Below are 16,322 nucleotides of genomic sequence, written 5' to 3'. Positions count from 1 at the left end.
ATCGAATCAGTTGAGAGATATAAACATCATATGCAGGTGATAATGGAATATTGCTACACACATATGGGAAGTTGACGATGGAGAAGCTGAAATCATTCCGTATGCCATACAGTGTTAATGTCTACTTTCAATAAAATAGAAGTGAGAGTCACGGGTCTGTCAGACGAGAACTTCAAAGTTGATTTCAAGTGTCAGGGCAGACAATGACATGATGAATAATACCATCAAACGTCAGCTTCCTGCACTAAAGAAACCCTATGCAACCTTTGCGCTTGCATAATGAGGTAAACATATTTGCGTAAAATCCAAAGTCGGAACGGGATTTCACTGCACTAAATCCCGTAATATGATTGCATCGCTATATCTGTTCCCTTTCAACTTAAATATAGAAAAGGGAAATAACTGGTGAACATGCGCAGTGGTTGGAATTGAATTTTCTGTCACGTAGATAGTTCGTGAAGAAATGGTGAAAATTCGGTAAATAGAAGCCGAAATATTAGTTTTTGAAGTAATGATGTGCTTAGGATTGCTTCTTGGGACTTAAAATGACATGCTAACTTTGAAAATCCATTAATAAAAAGCTGATTTATGTACAAGAAGTGTTTTGGTATGAATAAAATGAATACTCTACTTTCGTTTGATTGTTGACATGTCGGGAGTCTTTATTCAGAAATTAGGGTCATGTTTACTTAACCCAAGCGGTTGAGCAAAGGTCTTGTCGGACATTTTGTCAGCCATTTATAAATCACTCAGCTCGCGCTCGTATTGCTGCATGCTGTGTTCAGAATTGTGCTATGTGAATATTGTGTATTTCTTTCTTTAGCCTGCGCCTAGTTGTAATAAATATGGATGCACATTTGGTAAATTTGGTGCACATTTGCAGGGTTTGTGGATTAAAGTGTAATAAAAAATCATATCCGTTGAAACCATACGAGGTTGAAGTCTTGGAACTTTTCAGGATTGATATTTCAAATGAATTGAAGGTTGTTCATCTGCTTGAAACTGTCCTATTTGTGTAAAACCTCCAACAATTATCACTATCATCTTCTAGACAGGCACTGTGATATCACAGCCCAAGGTTTTCAATATTGGGTGGTGACTGAAATATGATCCTGTCCAAAGTGATGTTATTTTTATCAGGGATTCTCAAAACCAGTACATCATGAACTGGCAGGCATGACCTTGGGGTACATTCCTGATATGTCACACACCAATTATGTATATACATTTCATTTCTTGGTCATATGTAGCAGTATGAAATGCCCTGCTATGGACATCTGGAACATTAATTATGGACCAGCTCAATGAGTCTAAATTAAGTAAATAGAATTTTCCATCATCACATGTTTGTTGAAATGGGGATGCAAGTCCTGCTGCTTCACGAAAGGGCAGTGTAATTCCCCCATGTAATATTGCTGACTGATCGTGTAATTTTGTAAGAGAATGACCGATTCTGCCGAGTGGAACATCCCCAGTTTGTTTGATTTTAGTTACATTCCTCTCATCTTTACTGTCTTGTGCAAGGATAACCTCAAACTTTGCACCTTTCCGTTTGAGAAGATATAAGTCATGCAAAACTCTCATAGATGATGTATCCATTCCTCCCCATACATGTATTGTATCATTGGATCCAACGATTACAGACGAAGAGGCTAATGATGGAAATGATGCACCAAATGTGTCGCACCTTTTAATATCACTAATAACAACATCATTTTCAGAGATAACATATGAAATAATAAATGGGCTTGATCCCAGACACCATGTGGACTCCTCTGTATGCCTTGATCCCCCAAAATATAAATATGACTTGATCAACTCATCATCTAATTGCTCTTCACAAATCAAAATGGCACAGTGTCCTTCAGGTGGAAAATAATCCCCACATATTATGTCAATCTCTGACAATAATCCCCACATATTATGTCAATCTCTGACAATAATCCCCACATATTATGTCAATATCTGACAATAATCCCCACATATTATGTCAATCTCTGACCGTTTTCTTGTTGCTTTAACTTTCTTTTCATTTATAGATTTAAAAGGTAAAATCTTAAAATCCTCCATTTCAGAAATCATGAAATGTATTCCAGTGCAGAGCTTTGCAATGCAAGGTGAAGATAACGAACAGTGATCAATCTCATAACTCCTACAAGCAATACAAAATAGATAGTTGGGCAAACACGGACCCCTGGACACACCAGAGGTGGGATCAGGTGCCTAGGAGGAGTAAGCATCCCCTGTTGACCGGTCACACCCGCCGTGCGCCCCATATGTAATGTACAGCTCAGCTCAGCACTGTGACTGAAATTGTACAAATCATTCTATACCCATTTATATCTATTTGACAAAGTTCCAAAATACACAAAAGTTTTATTTAACCTATTTAATTTACCAAAGCGCCAAAGCAATCAATCAACAGAAACATTGTATTAATTATTTCCAACCCGGCTCAGGCGGTCAGCTGATTGCATACTGTGTTGTCGTTATTGTGTTTGTAAACAAATACGTCATTTGGGGCATGCGCGCAGGGGAGTTGCATAGAATGTACTGAGCGGTTTTGTTAGTGTCCTGTTTACCTATACAATCTGTCATAGGGCCAACTGCTTTTCATACGCCCGTCTTAAGACGGGATGTATTATGGTATGGCGTTCATGTCCGTCCGTCTGTCCGTCCGTCTGTTAGCTTTTTCGTGTCCGACCCGTAACTTAAATACTACAAGGCCTAGAATCATCAAACTTTGTCTGTAGATACATCTTGGGTAGAAGGTGTGTCGCACATTAAAACCAGGTCACTGTGACTTTTCATTAAGAAGATATGGCCATATATGGCAAAAACTTGTCCGGCTCATAACTTGAAAACTATTAGACCTAGAATCACCAAAATTGGTCAACTAATGCATCTTAGGTAGAAGGTGTGTCGCATCCTACTTTAAGGTCACTGTGACATTTAATTAAGGTGATATAAAAAAAATGTTTTAATGGGTACAATCTATACTGTTAACAATATGTGACGGGCGTATCATGTGCCGTGGCGGTGCACTTTATTTGACATATCAAATTGAGGCCGGTTTTTTTTTTACACCTGATTTCGATTAGTAACCGGTTGGTTGGTTGTACATTGTTTAACGTCCCTCTCAAGAATATTTCACTCATATGGAGATTTCACCATTGCTCGTGAAGGACTCACGCCCGGACTGCAAAAGTTGGTTCTATGCTCGGGTTTATGGCCTTTGAGCAGGGAGGGATCTTTATCGTGCCACACCTGCTGTGACACGGGGCCTCGGTTATTGCGGCCTCATCCGAAGGACCGCCCCGTTTACCTGATTGAGATATAAGACTCACGGCGGATATGTTGGTTGGCTGTATATAGTTTAACGTTTCGTCCGAGTATATTTAGGTTTATTCTCGGCGCGTTCGGCATTTAAGCAGAGAGAAGTCTTTATCGTTCCACAAATGCTGAGTCCCAGGGACTCGGTTTTTGTGGGTCTCATCCGGATTGATTGATTGATTAAATATGGTTTAACGTCCCTCTCGAGAATATTTCACTCATATGGAGACGTCACCACTGCCAGTGAAGGGCTGCAAATTTAGGCCTATGCTCGGCGCTTATGGCCATTGAGCAGGGAGGGATCTTTATCGTGCCACACCTGCTGTGACACGGGACCTCGGGTTTTGCGGTCTCATCCGAAGGACCGCCCCATTTAGTCGCCTCTTACGACAAGCAAGGGGTACTGAGGATCTATTCTAACCCGGATCGAGGACCGTCCCATTTAGTCGCCTCTTACGAGAAGCAAGGAGTACAGAGGACCTATTCTAGCCGGATCCCTACGGGATTGTTTACGGCGGATGTGACCTGTCGACAGGGGATGCTTACTCCTCCTAGGCACTGGATTCCACCTCTGGTATATTCAGGGGTCCGTGTTTGCAACATTCTTAATTTTCTATTTTTGATAGGAGATGGGTCACTGTTCGTTTATCTTCACCTTTTCATATTCATTAAATTTTATGCATGTGTACTACTAAATGATAAACAGTATGCGGAATGTATAAATGATGATAAACGCCCGGTATTGAATTCAAAGCTCGGTCAGGGCCTCCATGGCTCAGTGTTGAGAGCATCGCGCTCAAAATTGTACATTTTATCTGGGTTATCTCTTCCACCAATAAAAACTGGGCGCCACCATATAACTGAAAAATTGTTGAGTGTGGCGGAAAACATCAATCAATCAATCAAAACTCTGGCATCATATGTTCCTCGTGTACTTCACTTAATTCATTGTAAATTCTTTACATTCATGTATATATTGAATGCCTTGATCATGAGCCAAAGTGTAGAATATATTATACATGTCAATATATCATACATGCATGTGGTTTTTGTGTCTCTCGACTGGTTCGGTGCGCGGGGGCTTGTTCTGCGTGTGGTCGGTTTTTCGATCGAGGCAGGCTGCTGGCAAGAGGGTTGATGGTGCGGGGGTTTCGGCAGTCTCGTTTGAGGTCGGCATTTCGCGGATTCTGTGGTCGTTGTGGCGGTCTGGTTCGTTGGTGCAGCCTGTCGTTGGGTTAGGTGCTGTCTGGCGTGTATCTTGCCGATTGTTGGGCCGTTCTTGGCACACTGGTTTTGACTGCAGATTGTCTCCATTTACCTGATCAGGATATAGGGCTCATGTTGGGTGTGACCGGTCAACAGGGGATGCTTACTCCTCCTAAGCACCTGATCCCACCCCTGGTGTTTCCAGGGGTCCGTGTTTGCCCAACTCTCTATTTTGTATTGCTTATAGGAGTTACGAGATTGATCACTGTTCGTTATCTTCACCTTTCATATTATACATGCATGATGGTATTTCACATATTTGAAAGATATTACACACGTTTTTCAATGACAGTCTTTGATTTTGAAACTATGCAATTTTTTTTAGCTTATTAGTGAGTCAATAAAGATATTGCGAATGCCATTGTTTGAGTCACGTGTTTGTACCACTTTCACTTATGCTAAATCCAATAGCAAAACCGATCAGTTTCAAGTGGCTACAAAGATGAATTGCAGCTGTCGTAGCATGATCTAAAAAGATCACAATTACAATTAACTTTCAATTTCTCGTAAACGAGTCGTTTAAGGACAGCATCTGAACATTGTGAGCACTGTATACCTCTCCCATAAGTTTCTGAACCAGATTTTGCTGGCGATGATTACCGACCTCTGCGGTAGGGTAAATTCTTTTCGGGAACTTTAATGTATCAAGAAATCCAATTACGGATGCCTGAAATCTATACATTAAATTATATTTGGTAGTTGGTGAATAAGTTCAGGAACATTAAAACTCTGAATATTATGACGAATTAAAACTGTAATGGTGAGCATAGAAACAAAGTCCTAAAACTTGTTAAGGTCATCAGCGTCTCCAATCAACTTCAGAACTCCTTCCGTATAGGTTAATCCTGTAGCAGCTGACGCACCAGTGCTAATATGGCAGGTAGGTTGGTGTTGTGTAGACATTAAATTGAGCGTCTCCCTAGACACATACGATCTGAAGGATGTCTGATGTTCTAACTGCAATTTAATAACAGTTCACTAACCATGTAACGTAAAATGTTTTAATCCCCACATGTCATGAAAATCTATTTTCAACTTTTTTTCTTTAACAATTACAAACAAAGCTTAATCCAGTAGCTTCCAGATAAAAAAGGTCAAGGTATTGCTGTCTTATGATATCTTCTTCTCTGGAGTAATGTTAAGGTCTTGAATGTCAGTAACATCATGAAATCCAAAACTAGGTTTCACTTGAAACATGATTCCGAACTACAAATATACGATCATACTACGCTACTTTTTTTCTTCTGATTTTCACTTTATTGCTATCTGTTTTTGTCCGTCGTCGTGTGTTAACATTTGAACATTTTCAGCTTCTTCTCTGAAACCCCTGAACCAATTTCAACCAATTTTGGCATATAGCATCTGTGGGTGGAGGGGAACAAAAATTGTGAAATTCGTGGTCCCTGCCCCCCTGGGGCCTGAGGGGTGGGGCAAAAACCACCAAATTAAGTATAATTTTAAAAAAATCTTCTTCTTTACTCCTGGACATCAAGAAGCCAAACTGTGGGCATAATTATAATGAGCGTTGAGCCCACTACCAAAATTGTGAAATTCATGGCCCCTGGGGCAGGGGTTCTTGTGTTAGGGTGGGGCTCTATTGGTCATATAGTGAAAATGTAGAAATTCTTTGAAAATCTTCTTCTCTGTCTCTGGGTATTAAGTAGACAAACTAATAGCATGGTAATGATGAGCAAGGATGCCTCTTTAAAAATTGTGAAATTCATGGCCCCTGGATCAGGGGTTCTGGTGTGTTAGGGTGGGGCTCTATTGGTCATATAGTGAAAATGTAGAAATTCTTTGAAAATCTTCTTCTCTGTCTCTGGGTATTAAGTAGACAAACTAATAGCATGGTAATGATGAGCAAGGATTCCTCTTTAAAAATTGTGAAATTCATGGCCCCTGGATCAGGGGTTCTGGTGCTAGGGTGGGGCTCTATAAGTCATATAGTGAAAATGCATTATTTCTTTGAAAATCTTCTTCTCTGTCCTTGGGTATTAAGTAGACAAACCAATAACATGGTTATGATGAGCAAGGATGCCTCTTTCAAAATTGTGAAATTCATGGCCCCTGGGTCAGGGGTTCTGGTATTTGGGTGGGACCCTATTGATTATATAGTGAAAATGCATTTTATTTCTTTGAAAATCTTCTCCTCTGCTGCTGGGTATTAAGTAGACAAACTAATATTATGATAATGATGATCAGGGATGCTTCTTTCATAACTGAAATTTATGGCCCCTGGGTCAGGGGTTCTGGTGCAAAGGCGGGGCTGGTTGATTATATAGTGAAAATGCAATATTTCTTTGAAAATCTTCTGTTTTTGTCCGTCGTCGTGCGTTAACATTTGAACATTTTCAGCTTCTTCTCTGAAACCCCATAACCAATTTTGGCATATAGCATCTGTGGGTGGAGGGGAACAAAAATTGTGAAATTCGTGGTCCCTGCCCCCCCTCCCCCCTGGGACCTGAGGGGTGGGGCAAAAACCATCAAAATGAGTGTAATTTTAAAAAATCTTCTTCTAAAATGACACATGTACTTCATGACCACATAGCTATTCAATGTTTCTTCCATCCAAAAGTAAAATTCTTATATTTAAACACAAACCTAATTCAAACATTGGAAGGTTGTTACATGATACTCAGATGACCTATAAGGCCCCTGGGCCTCTTGTTGATTTTTTTTATTCTCAAGCACTGACTGTGTAGTACCTTTAGATAGTCTCTCACTCTTCAGTTAAATACACCTTACTGCGTTTTGCTTAGCTAACCGCGTTTTCTTTAAGGACTGAGATAATTTCGTCGTGTACTTGATGGTATATCTCCAAGGGGACATCTGACATTGTTTATTAAGCTGAGAAAAAGGCACTTAATAACCAGTAATTAGTATCGAAACGTACATGATGCAATACCCATGTAGTAGACATAAATTACTGTCAATGAAAATTAATGTATGCATTTTATATGATGTGCAAAAAGTTATGTAAACTTTCGCAACATCCATAAAACCTCTCATAAAAACATGTTGGTCTCAAATATATGCATGTTTGTTAAGTATGAATTACTGGTACATGTACTAACAATAAGGTTTCTACAAACTTGCTTTCTTTTGTGTGCTTTGCAGGCTACCATGTGATTGACATTTTCATTGGTCTGTGTTGATCCTAACATTGTAGGTCCATCCGATTTCCCACCAACTATCTGGAAAAGGTCTTACAATACAGCACATAAAGGTTAGTCTGACAGAGGCTTACCATAGTAAATTATTTGGCTTGTATTCTGATTGTTCACTTTTGCACTAAGTTCCGCATTTATCATGTTCGCCTACAATCATCAAAATGCTTTCAGTAAGAAAACATACTTTCAGATAATATGTTAATTTACAACAATCTCCTTCTTCCTATGAACATACAGATGAGGAACAATGGTTCAGAGGTCTTTCTTTAGCTGTGTTGGGTTCCCTTGCTTCTGTTTCACACAATAAATGCAACATCTCTCTATGTCTCCTTGAACATTTCAGATTTTTAAGACTTTGTATGTGTTGGTCATCTCATCAAGCTTGTCCGTGAAACCTTTACGCGTGTGATTCCTGTCGCACTCCTGTCAGAGTTGCATGACTTGTAATTATGTTAAAGGAACATATTTCCTTGAGGACTGACCAATCAAAGATAATACTTTAACAAGAGGCCCAGGAGCCTTATAGGTCACCTGCGTATCATGTAACAACCTTCCAATGTTTGAATTAGGTTTGTGTTTAAATATAAGAATTTTACTTTTGGATGGAAGAAACATTGAATAGCTATGTGGTCAGCCCCGCCTTTGCACCAGAACCCCTGACCCAGGGGCCATAAATTTCAGTTATGAAAGAAGCATCCCTGATCATCATTATCATAATATTAGTTTGTCTACTTAATACCCAGCAGCAGAGAAGATTTTCAAAGAAATAAAATGCATTTTCACTATATAATCAATAGGGCCCCACCCTAATACCAGAACCCCTGACCCAGGGGCCATGAATTTCACAATTTTGAAAGAGGCATCCTTGCTCATCATAACCATGTTATTGGTTTGTCTACTTAATACCCAAGGACAGAGAAGAAGATTTTCAAAGAAATAATGCATTTTCACTATATGACTTATAGAGCCCCACCCTAGCACCAGAACCCCTGATCCAGGGGCCATGAACTTCACAATTTTTAACAAGAGGTACTGTGAGCAATGTTCACTTAAGAATACCCCCCGCTTACCCCAATCTCCCAAAGGGTGTTGGTAATAGGTATAAACTACCTCTTTTCTGAGTGTTGCTACTTCGATGTCCAGTGTGCATGACCTTTTGACCCCAAAATCGATAGGGAACATCTTCATCCAATGGGTAGTCCATATGTATGATATGGTGACTGTAGGTGGAAATGATAACGCTTTAGAGCCTGGAAACCATATTGCTACTTCAATGTCCAGTGCGCGTGACCTTTGACCTTTTGACCCCAAAATCGATAGGGATCATCTTCATCCCATGGGTAGTCCATATATATGATATGGTGACTAGGTGGAAAGGATAACGCTTTAGAGCCCGGAAACCATATTGCTACTTCAATGTCCAGTGCGCTTGACCTTTGACCTTTTCACCCCAAAATCGATAGGGAACATCTTCATCCCATGGGTAGTCCATATGTTAGATATGGTGACTGTAGGTGGAAAGGATTACGCTTTAGAGCCCGGAAACCATATTACTACTTCAATGTCCAGTGTGCTTGACCTTTGACCTTTTGACCCCAAAATCGATAGGGAACATCTTCATCCCATGGGTAGTCCATTTATATGATATGGTGACGGTAGGTGGAAAGGATAATGCTTTAGAGCCCGGAAACCATTGCGTCTACAGACGGACGGACGGACGGACAGACGGACAACCCGATTCCAGTACCCCCCCCCCCCCAACTTGTTGCGGGGGGTATAAAGAGGCATCCTTGCTCATCATTACCATGCTATTAGTTTGTCTACTTAATACCCAGAGACAGAGAAGATTTTCAAAGAATTTCTACATTTTCACTATATGACCAATAGAGCCCCACCCTAACACAAGAACCCCTGCCCCAGGGGCCATGAATTTCACAATTTTGGTAGAGGGCTCAACGCTCATTATAATTATGCCCACAGTTTGGCTTCTTGATGTCCAGGAGTAAAGAAGATTTTTTAAAATTACACTCATTTTGATGGTTTTTGCCCCACCCCTCAGGCCCCAGGGGGGCAGGGACCACGAATTTCTCAATTTTTGTTCCCCTCCACCCACAGATGCTATATGCCAAAATTGGTTGAAATTGGTTCAGGGGTTTCAGAGAAGAAGCTGAAAATGTTCAAATGTTAACGCACGACGAACGACGACGGACAAAAACAGATAGCAATAGGTCATCTGAATGAATTCAGGTGACCTAAAAAAAAAATTTGAAGTCCTTCACTGACGGTGGTGACGTCTCCATATGAGTGAAATATTCTTGAGAGGGACGTTAAACAATATTCAATCAATCAACCAAACTTGGTCAAAAGCATCCCTGGTGAAGGGCTTTCAAGTTTGTACAAATGAAGGGCCATGTCCCTCTCAAAGGGGAGATAATCACAAAGATGCAAAAATAAGGTGGGTCATTTAAAAATTCTTCTCTTAAGAACAAATGGGCCAGAAAAGCTGAAATTTACATAAAAGCTTCCTGACATATTGCAGATTCAAGTTTGTTCAAATCATTGACCCCGGGGATTGGATGGGGCCACAATAGAGGATAAAAGTATATAGGGAAAATCATTAAAAATCTTCTTCTCAAAAAACTACTGGGCAAGGAAAGTGGAAATTTACATGAACGCTTCCTGACATAGTGCAGATTCAAGTTTGTTCAAATCATGGCCTCCTGTGGCAGGATGGGACCACAAGGGGGATAAAAGTTTTACATACAAATATATAGGGAAAATCTTCTCAAAAACTACTGGGCCAAGAAAGTGGAAATTTACACGAAAGCTTTCTAACATAGTGCAGATTCACGTTTGTTCAAATCATGGCCCCCGAGAATAGGATGGGGCCACAATAAGGGATCAAAGTTTGCATACAAATATATAGGAAATATCTTCTTCTCAAGAACCACTGAGCCAGAATGGGATCAAAGTATTACATAGAAATATATCGGGAAAAGATTTAAATAAATAAAATGAATAAATGTTTATTCGGTACATTCATGCATATACACATAGATACCAAGGATAACCACGGAAGCTCAAATGCTTATTTCCAATGGGGTCCTTTGATGCACGGATGTTTGCGCTAGGGGGTCATTTGTGTGGGAGGAAACTGTAGAGTACCCGGAGGAAATCCACGTGGGCGACCGCCATACGCTTTCACATACAACCACTGCCGATCAGGGGGATCGAAGTCATGGCGCAGCGGTGAGAAACGAGAACGCTACCATTGCGCTACTCTGACACCCTTTAAAAATTTTCTTAAAAAATACTGGGTTAAGAAAGTGGAAATTTACATGAAAGCTTCATAACATAGTTCAGATTCAAGTTTGTTCAAATCATGGGCCTTGAGGATAGGATGTGACCACAATAGGGGATCAAAGTTTTACATACAAATATACAGGAAATATCTTTTAAAATCTTCTTCTCAAGAACCACTGAGCCAGAAAAGCTGAGATTTGCATGAAAGCTTCCTGACATAGTGCAGATGCAAGTTTGTTAAAATCATGGCTCCCGGGGGTTGGATGGAACCACCATATGGATCAAAGTTTTACATGCATATATATAAGGAAAATCTTTAAATATGAGCCAAGGTGACTCAGGTGAGTGATGTGGCCCATGGGCCTCTTGTTTATGCAGTAATAACAACATTTTAGCAGTCATATCATAAACGTTTTAAAAGATAATGGACATAACCTGTTAAACTGTTGTAAGATCGACCAGTCCTCTCTTTTGCCAGGCACTATAAAAAATGCAGTTAAATTGTCACCTCTCCTAGTTACGTTTAACAAATGGCAAATATGTATAAATTCTTTTTTCAGAAAGAATTCCATGATCGTGTGCAGCACATTTAGTTTGGTTGGCATTAGAATGAAGGATACAGATAACGAACAGTGATCAATCTTATAACTCCTATACTATAAGCAATACAAAATAGACAGTTGAGCAAATACGGACCTCTGGATATACCAGAGGTGGGATCAAGTGTCTATGAGGAGTAAGCATCCCCTGCCGACCGGTCACACCCGCCGTGAGCCCTACATCTTTATAAGGTAAACGGAGTTAACCGTTGTCAAAATCAGTGTGCCAAGAACGACTCGACAATCGGTATGAAATAAGCCAGACAGCATTTGACCCAATGATAGGTTGTATTGGCAATCTAGAATGTTATAATGACCATCGAATTTGCGAAATGCTGACTTTCAACGAGACTCTCGAAAATCAGTGCTCTCCGCACACAAAAAGTTTGCTTAATAAACACAGGCGCAGTGTTACACGAAATACTACTTGGTTTTCAAATGTTTCCGGTACCGAATAATATAAATTTAATCCTAGTCGCATGACGGTTGGTTACTTGAGAAATTGGAAATAGCAAGAAATTCGACACCACACGTTGCTTTCCTTTTGTAATAACAAAAGATGCAGCGGGTGTGTATTAAACAACTTTTCCTCTAAATCATAACCAATTCATTAAATCATAACTTATCCCCTAAAGCATTGCCTGACCCGTTTGGATAGGAATTTCGGCAAAATACAAACACCAACATAAAAAAAGTAGAATATTTTGATTTCAACATGCACAAATAGTCCCTAGAGTGATCAACTTATTTCTACTGGTTAGCTGATTGAGCCGATATTGACCCTGACAATCGAGAGTCGTGAGAAATATTCAAAATTCAACCTCCTGCTGCTCTCGGAAAATCAGCTCGTGTCGTCTTGCCGCTTTAGATATGGGTAATTGTGGTTATTTCGTGTACTTTAATCATGTCTACAGCTGACTACATTCCCCGATTTTCGTCAACAGTGGTTAAATTATTATAAACAAGAAAAACTAAGATCTCCCTACCTGTCGAAGCGGTGGATTGTTCTCTTTTAACTCATAACCGGAAACACTCCAAACGAATTTTCTTGCATAACCGATACACTATGATTTAGGACATGGGTAGCCGTGAATGATGAGCTGTGTAAATTCATTGGAATGCGTATACGAAGAAGAAAAAAAGTGTGTGTGTGTGTGGGGGGGGGGGGGGGGGGGGGGGGGGGGGGGTTATCGACTGGCAACCAACATATACATTAATTATAATGACTGGTAGAATATTCAATATAGTGTTTGTTGTCTGAATTAACCGTTGCCCAAACTTACATTCTGCTCTCAATATTTTCTACTACTTATAACCGCTCTCTGCTATGCTGCTGCTCGATCGCTCTCTGCTACTGCTCTCTCTTGAGTCTCTCGATTCTCGTATCGCCTGCTTTATATACTCTCCGGTGTTACCAATGTAAATAATGACGTAGTGCACAAAACTACGTCACTAACTTTGGTGACTTTAGGCCGGTTCGATTTGTACCTTCTAGAAGAGGAAATTACAATATTCCAACTTCCGGTTACTGTAGTTAATCGAACAGTGTGTCTTCTGATCAATATGGCGTCGAAACGAAAGTTGGCTAGCGCAGCATTACTTATGATGATAGAAGATGAAGATTTTGACATACCAGACGATGTTTTTTCATTTGTTGTTTGTGCAGCATTCATTAATGGGTATAATGACTTGTTACTACAAATATTTATTACAAATTTTAAGCTTTTTATTTATTTTTTCTTGCTTAGTGTACAAAATCAATTGATCACGGTGATTTGCTATTACTATTCGTAAATTGTGAAAAACGAATGATAAATAATACGATAAATATTTATTGACCTAGGACACATCATATAACGTGCATGCTGCATTTTATAGCCGATAGCTTTACCAAATATAATTAAGTAGACCTGTTGTTAAATCATTTCAGAGCTTAAGAGTTACTTCTGTTCTTTCCCTTCCTCTCTAAACACAGAGTTCAAACCATTTTTCAAGCCATCAATATGCATATCATTTGTCTCATCTTTGATTTCAGACAGGAGCGAAGGAAAAGGTTTCGAGTTGAAAGCTTTGTACAAGATGTTGTATCAAGATATTCCTTGGATACTTTCAAGACCTTTTTTCGTGTTTCTAAAACTACATTTGAAACTATTTTGGAAAACATTGGGCACATTCCTGAACTAATGCTCCGGGAACCAGCTGCTGGACGACCTCAAATTTCACGTGACAAAGATTTGTTGATGATGCTTTGGTATATTGGATCCAAAGAAACAATAAGGTCTATTGCAGACCGATTCAACGTTTCGTAGTCAACATTTCATTCTCACAACAAGAAAATGTTGGATGTTTTCAAAAAACATTTTCTACAAAAATTTGTGATTTGGCCGACTGATGTACAGAATGTAAATGATGAATTGAGCAAAAAAGAAACTTTCCTGGTGTGATTGGAGCAATTGACTCTACACATATATGTATAAAGCCCCCTCACTGGACACGCAACTGATTACTTTAATAGGAAAAAATTTCACTCAATTATTCTGCAAGCAGTGTGCAGAGGGGATAAACGTTTTACAGACGTTTTCTGTGGATGGCCTGGTCGAGTACATGATGCTCGAGTTTTTCAAAATTCTCCATTAAGACAAAGGGGCCCAACTCTTTGTGGGCAGTGCCATTTGTTAGGTGATGGGGATATCCATGCAAACGGTGGTTGATAACCCCATACAGGAATAGAGGAAATCTTACGAGGGATCAAATCAAGTTCAATCAAATCTTATCAGGAACCAGAGTAATAATTGAAAATTCATTTGGCTTACTGAAAGGAAGATTTCGGAGACTCCAGTTTATAGAAATGAATGACATTGCATATGTTGTCAAGGCCGTCATCACAGCATGCATACTCCATAACATTTGTATCCTGAACCAGGATGAGCTTGATGAACATTTTGACAATGACCCTCAGCAGTTTCCTTTAATTAATCCATTACTAGAAAATGATGCTGAAGGTCAACTTAAAAGAACACTTCTAACAAGACAATTAGCAAATATTTAGAATTCACATTAATTTGCAATGTCAAAAAATTCAGTTTTGAGACAAAGAAAATAAAATTCTGTAAGACTGAATTTTAGTTGTTTTCAAATGAAGCAATGAATATCAAATTCAAGTGAACTGTTTTATTAAAAAACGATAACAATCATCTTCTTGATGCATGGAAATATAAACAAACAAAATCAATAAGTAAAATTGGCAAGAAATAAAATAATGGAAAACAATTTGATCACAGCTTACAAAATTAAGAACACTTTAAACTACTCACATATAAAAAATCATAATTGAGATATGGATTTAGTACATGTGTACGGTTTGATATCATCAGACAAGGTTTTAAATCAAATTATTTACTGACAAGATGACTCACCGAGTCTACAGTGATTGAAAAAATACACGAGTATTGTAGTAAGTAAACACAACCTGGCTTCTGCACTCACTGAAGAACATTAAATTCATTCATATATACTTAACTGGGTTTTGCTACAAGTGCATGTTTTAATTAAACTTGTCATATTTTTAAGGATTTCAGTGAGTACTTGCTCAGCAGGAAAATCTCATATACATGTATGAGCAAATGAAAAATAATATCTCAATGAAATAAACAAGTAGAAACAATTTTGTCAATCATACAGGGCATCGCATAAAATATTCTGTCATGTGCAAGAAAACGTTTGGGGACAAAATCTAACATTTCATGTCCAAACCACAGGTTATAAACATGTTCATTGAGAGCATTTGCCCACTTTTCTCTATCTCCAGAGGGAGTCACACTAATAGCCGCAATACAATTTAGATTGTTCATCAAATCCAAAAAACATTCAGGACTGATTTCTACACCATTTCGAATTTGTAGATACCTCAGAGTGCCCCCAATCTCTTTAGATAATGACACTAGGCCTTCCTCACTTAAGTTTGGTAAACTACTTATAAAGAGTTTCTCCATACATTTGCACTTAGACAAATTTTTAACAATGTTATCACTGCAAATGGTTCTATTTTTTGACCCTTTAATATTCAAGTATTTTAGTTTCCTGAAGCTGCCCAAAACATCACAATTTTGCAAAAGGGTTGCATCAATGGTAAGATACATACAGTTTTTAAAAAGTTTCAAAAATTCTTCACTGAATAGCTCTGCCATTCCTTCATTGAAAAAATTAAGGTATGTTATTGAATTCCATACAAGGCCACTCTCAAAAAGCAAAGAAATACATTTGCAAAGTTTAGACACTGAATGGTACAATTCTGGTATTGGAATGAATGTCAATATTTTGCACAGTAATTCAGGTGGCAAGTGGCACAAATTTGTATAACCTGTAAAAGAAAAAGCAAATACAAAAGCAAAAATTGTTGCACCCAACTTTAAACAGCAGTTCCATTACAGATGGTTTCCAAGAATGAAACAACCATAATACATCACTTAAATTTAGTTAGTTATTCAGGATTTCAATACATTTATGAACCTACCAAAACTGTGATCAGAAGGAAAAAGACCATAGGGAGAAATAAAAAATCAAAATAGTACATGTATTTCAAAATTTGGGACCAGATTTCAGTGCACTGAAAATAAATATGATTCAAAGGGTCAACAAAATAAACAATTGA

The 16,322-nt window shown here is 38.8% G+C and overlaps 1 protein-coding gene and 1 pseudogene across 1 annotated transcript; one reads left to right on the top strand and one right to left on the bottom strand.

Annotated features, from left to right (window-relative positions):
- The first annotated feature begins 13,234 nt into the window (after positions 1–13,234).
- On the top strand, positions 13,235–14,720 carry LOC130050598 (uncharacterized; annotated as a pseudogene).
- A 589-nt stretch (positions 14,721–15,309) lies between these two features.
- LOC130050597 (uncharacterized) lies at positions 15,310–16,095 on the bottom strand (the record flags this gene model as incomplete). The annotated part of the gene is made up of 1 exon (XM_056150838.1): positions 15,310–16,095. A coding segment is annotated over one exon (786 nt), but the record flags the coding sequence as incomplete, so codon positions are not given.
- Positions 16,096–16,322: the final 227 nt, after the last annotated feature.

This window comes from Ostrea edulis, chromosome 9 (assembly GCF_947568905.1).
Source record: "Ostrea edulis chromosome 9, xbOstEdul1.1, whole genome shotgun sequence".
NCBI lineage: Eukaryota > Metazoa > Mollusca > Bivalvia > Ostreida > Ostreidae > Ostrea > Ostrea edulis.
This window is presented reverse-complemented; position numbering and strand designations above follow the sequence as displayed.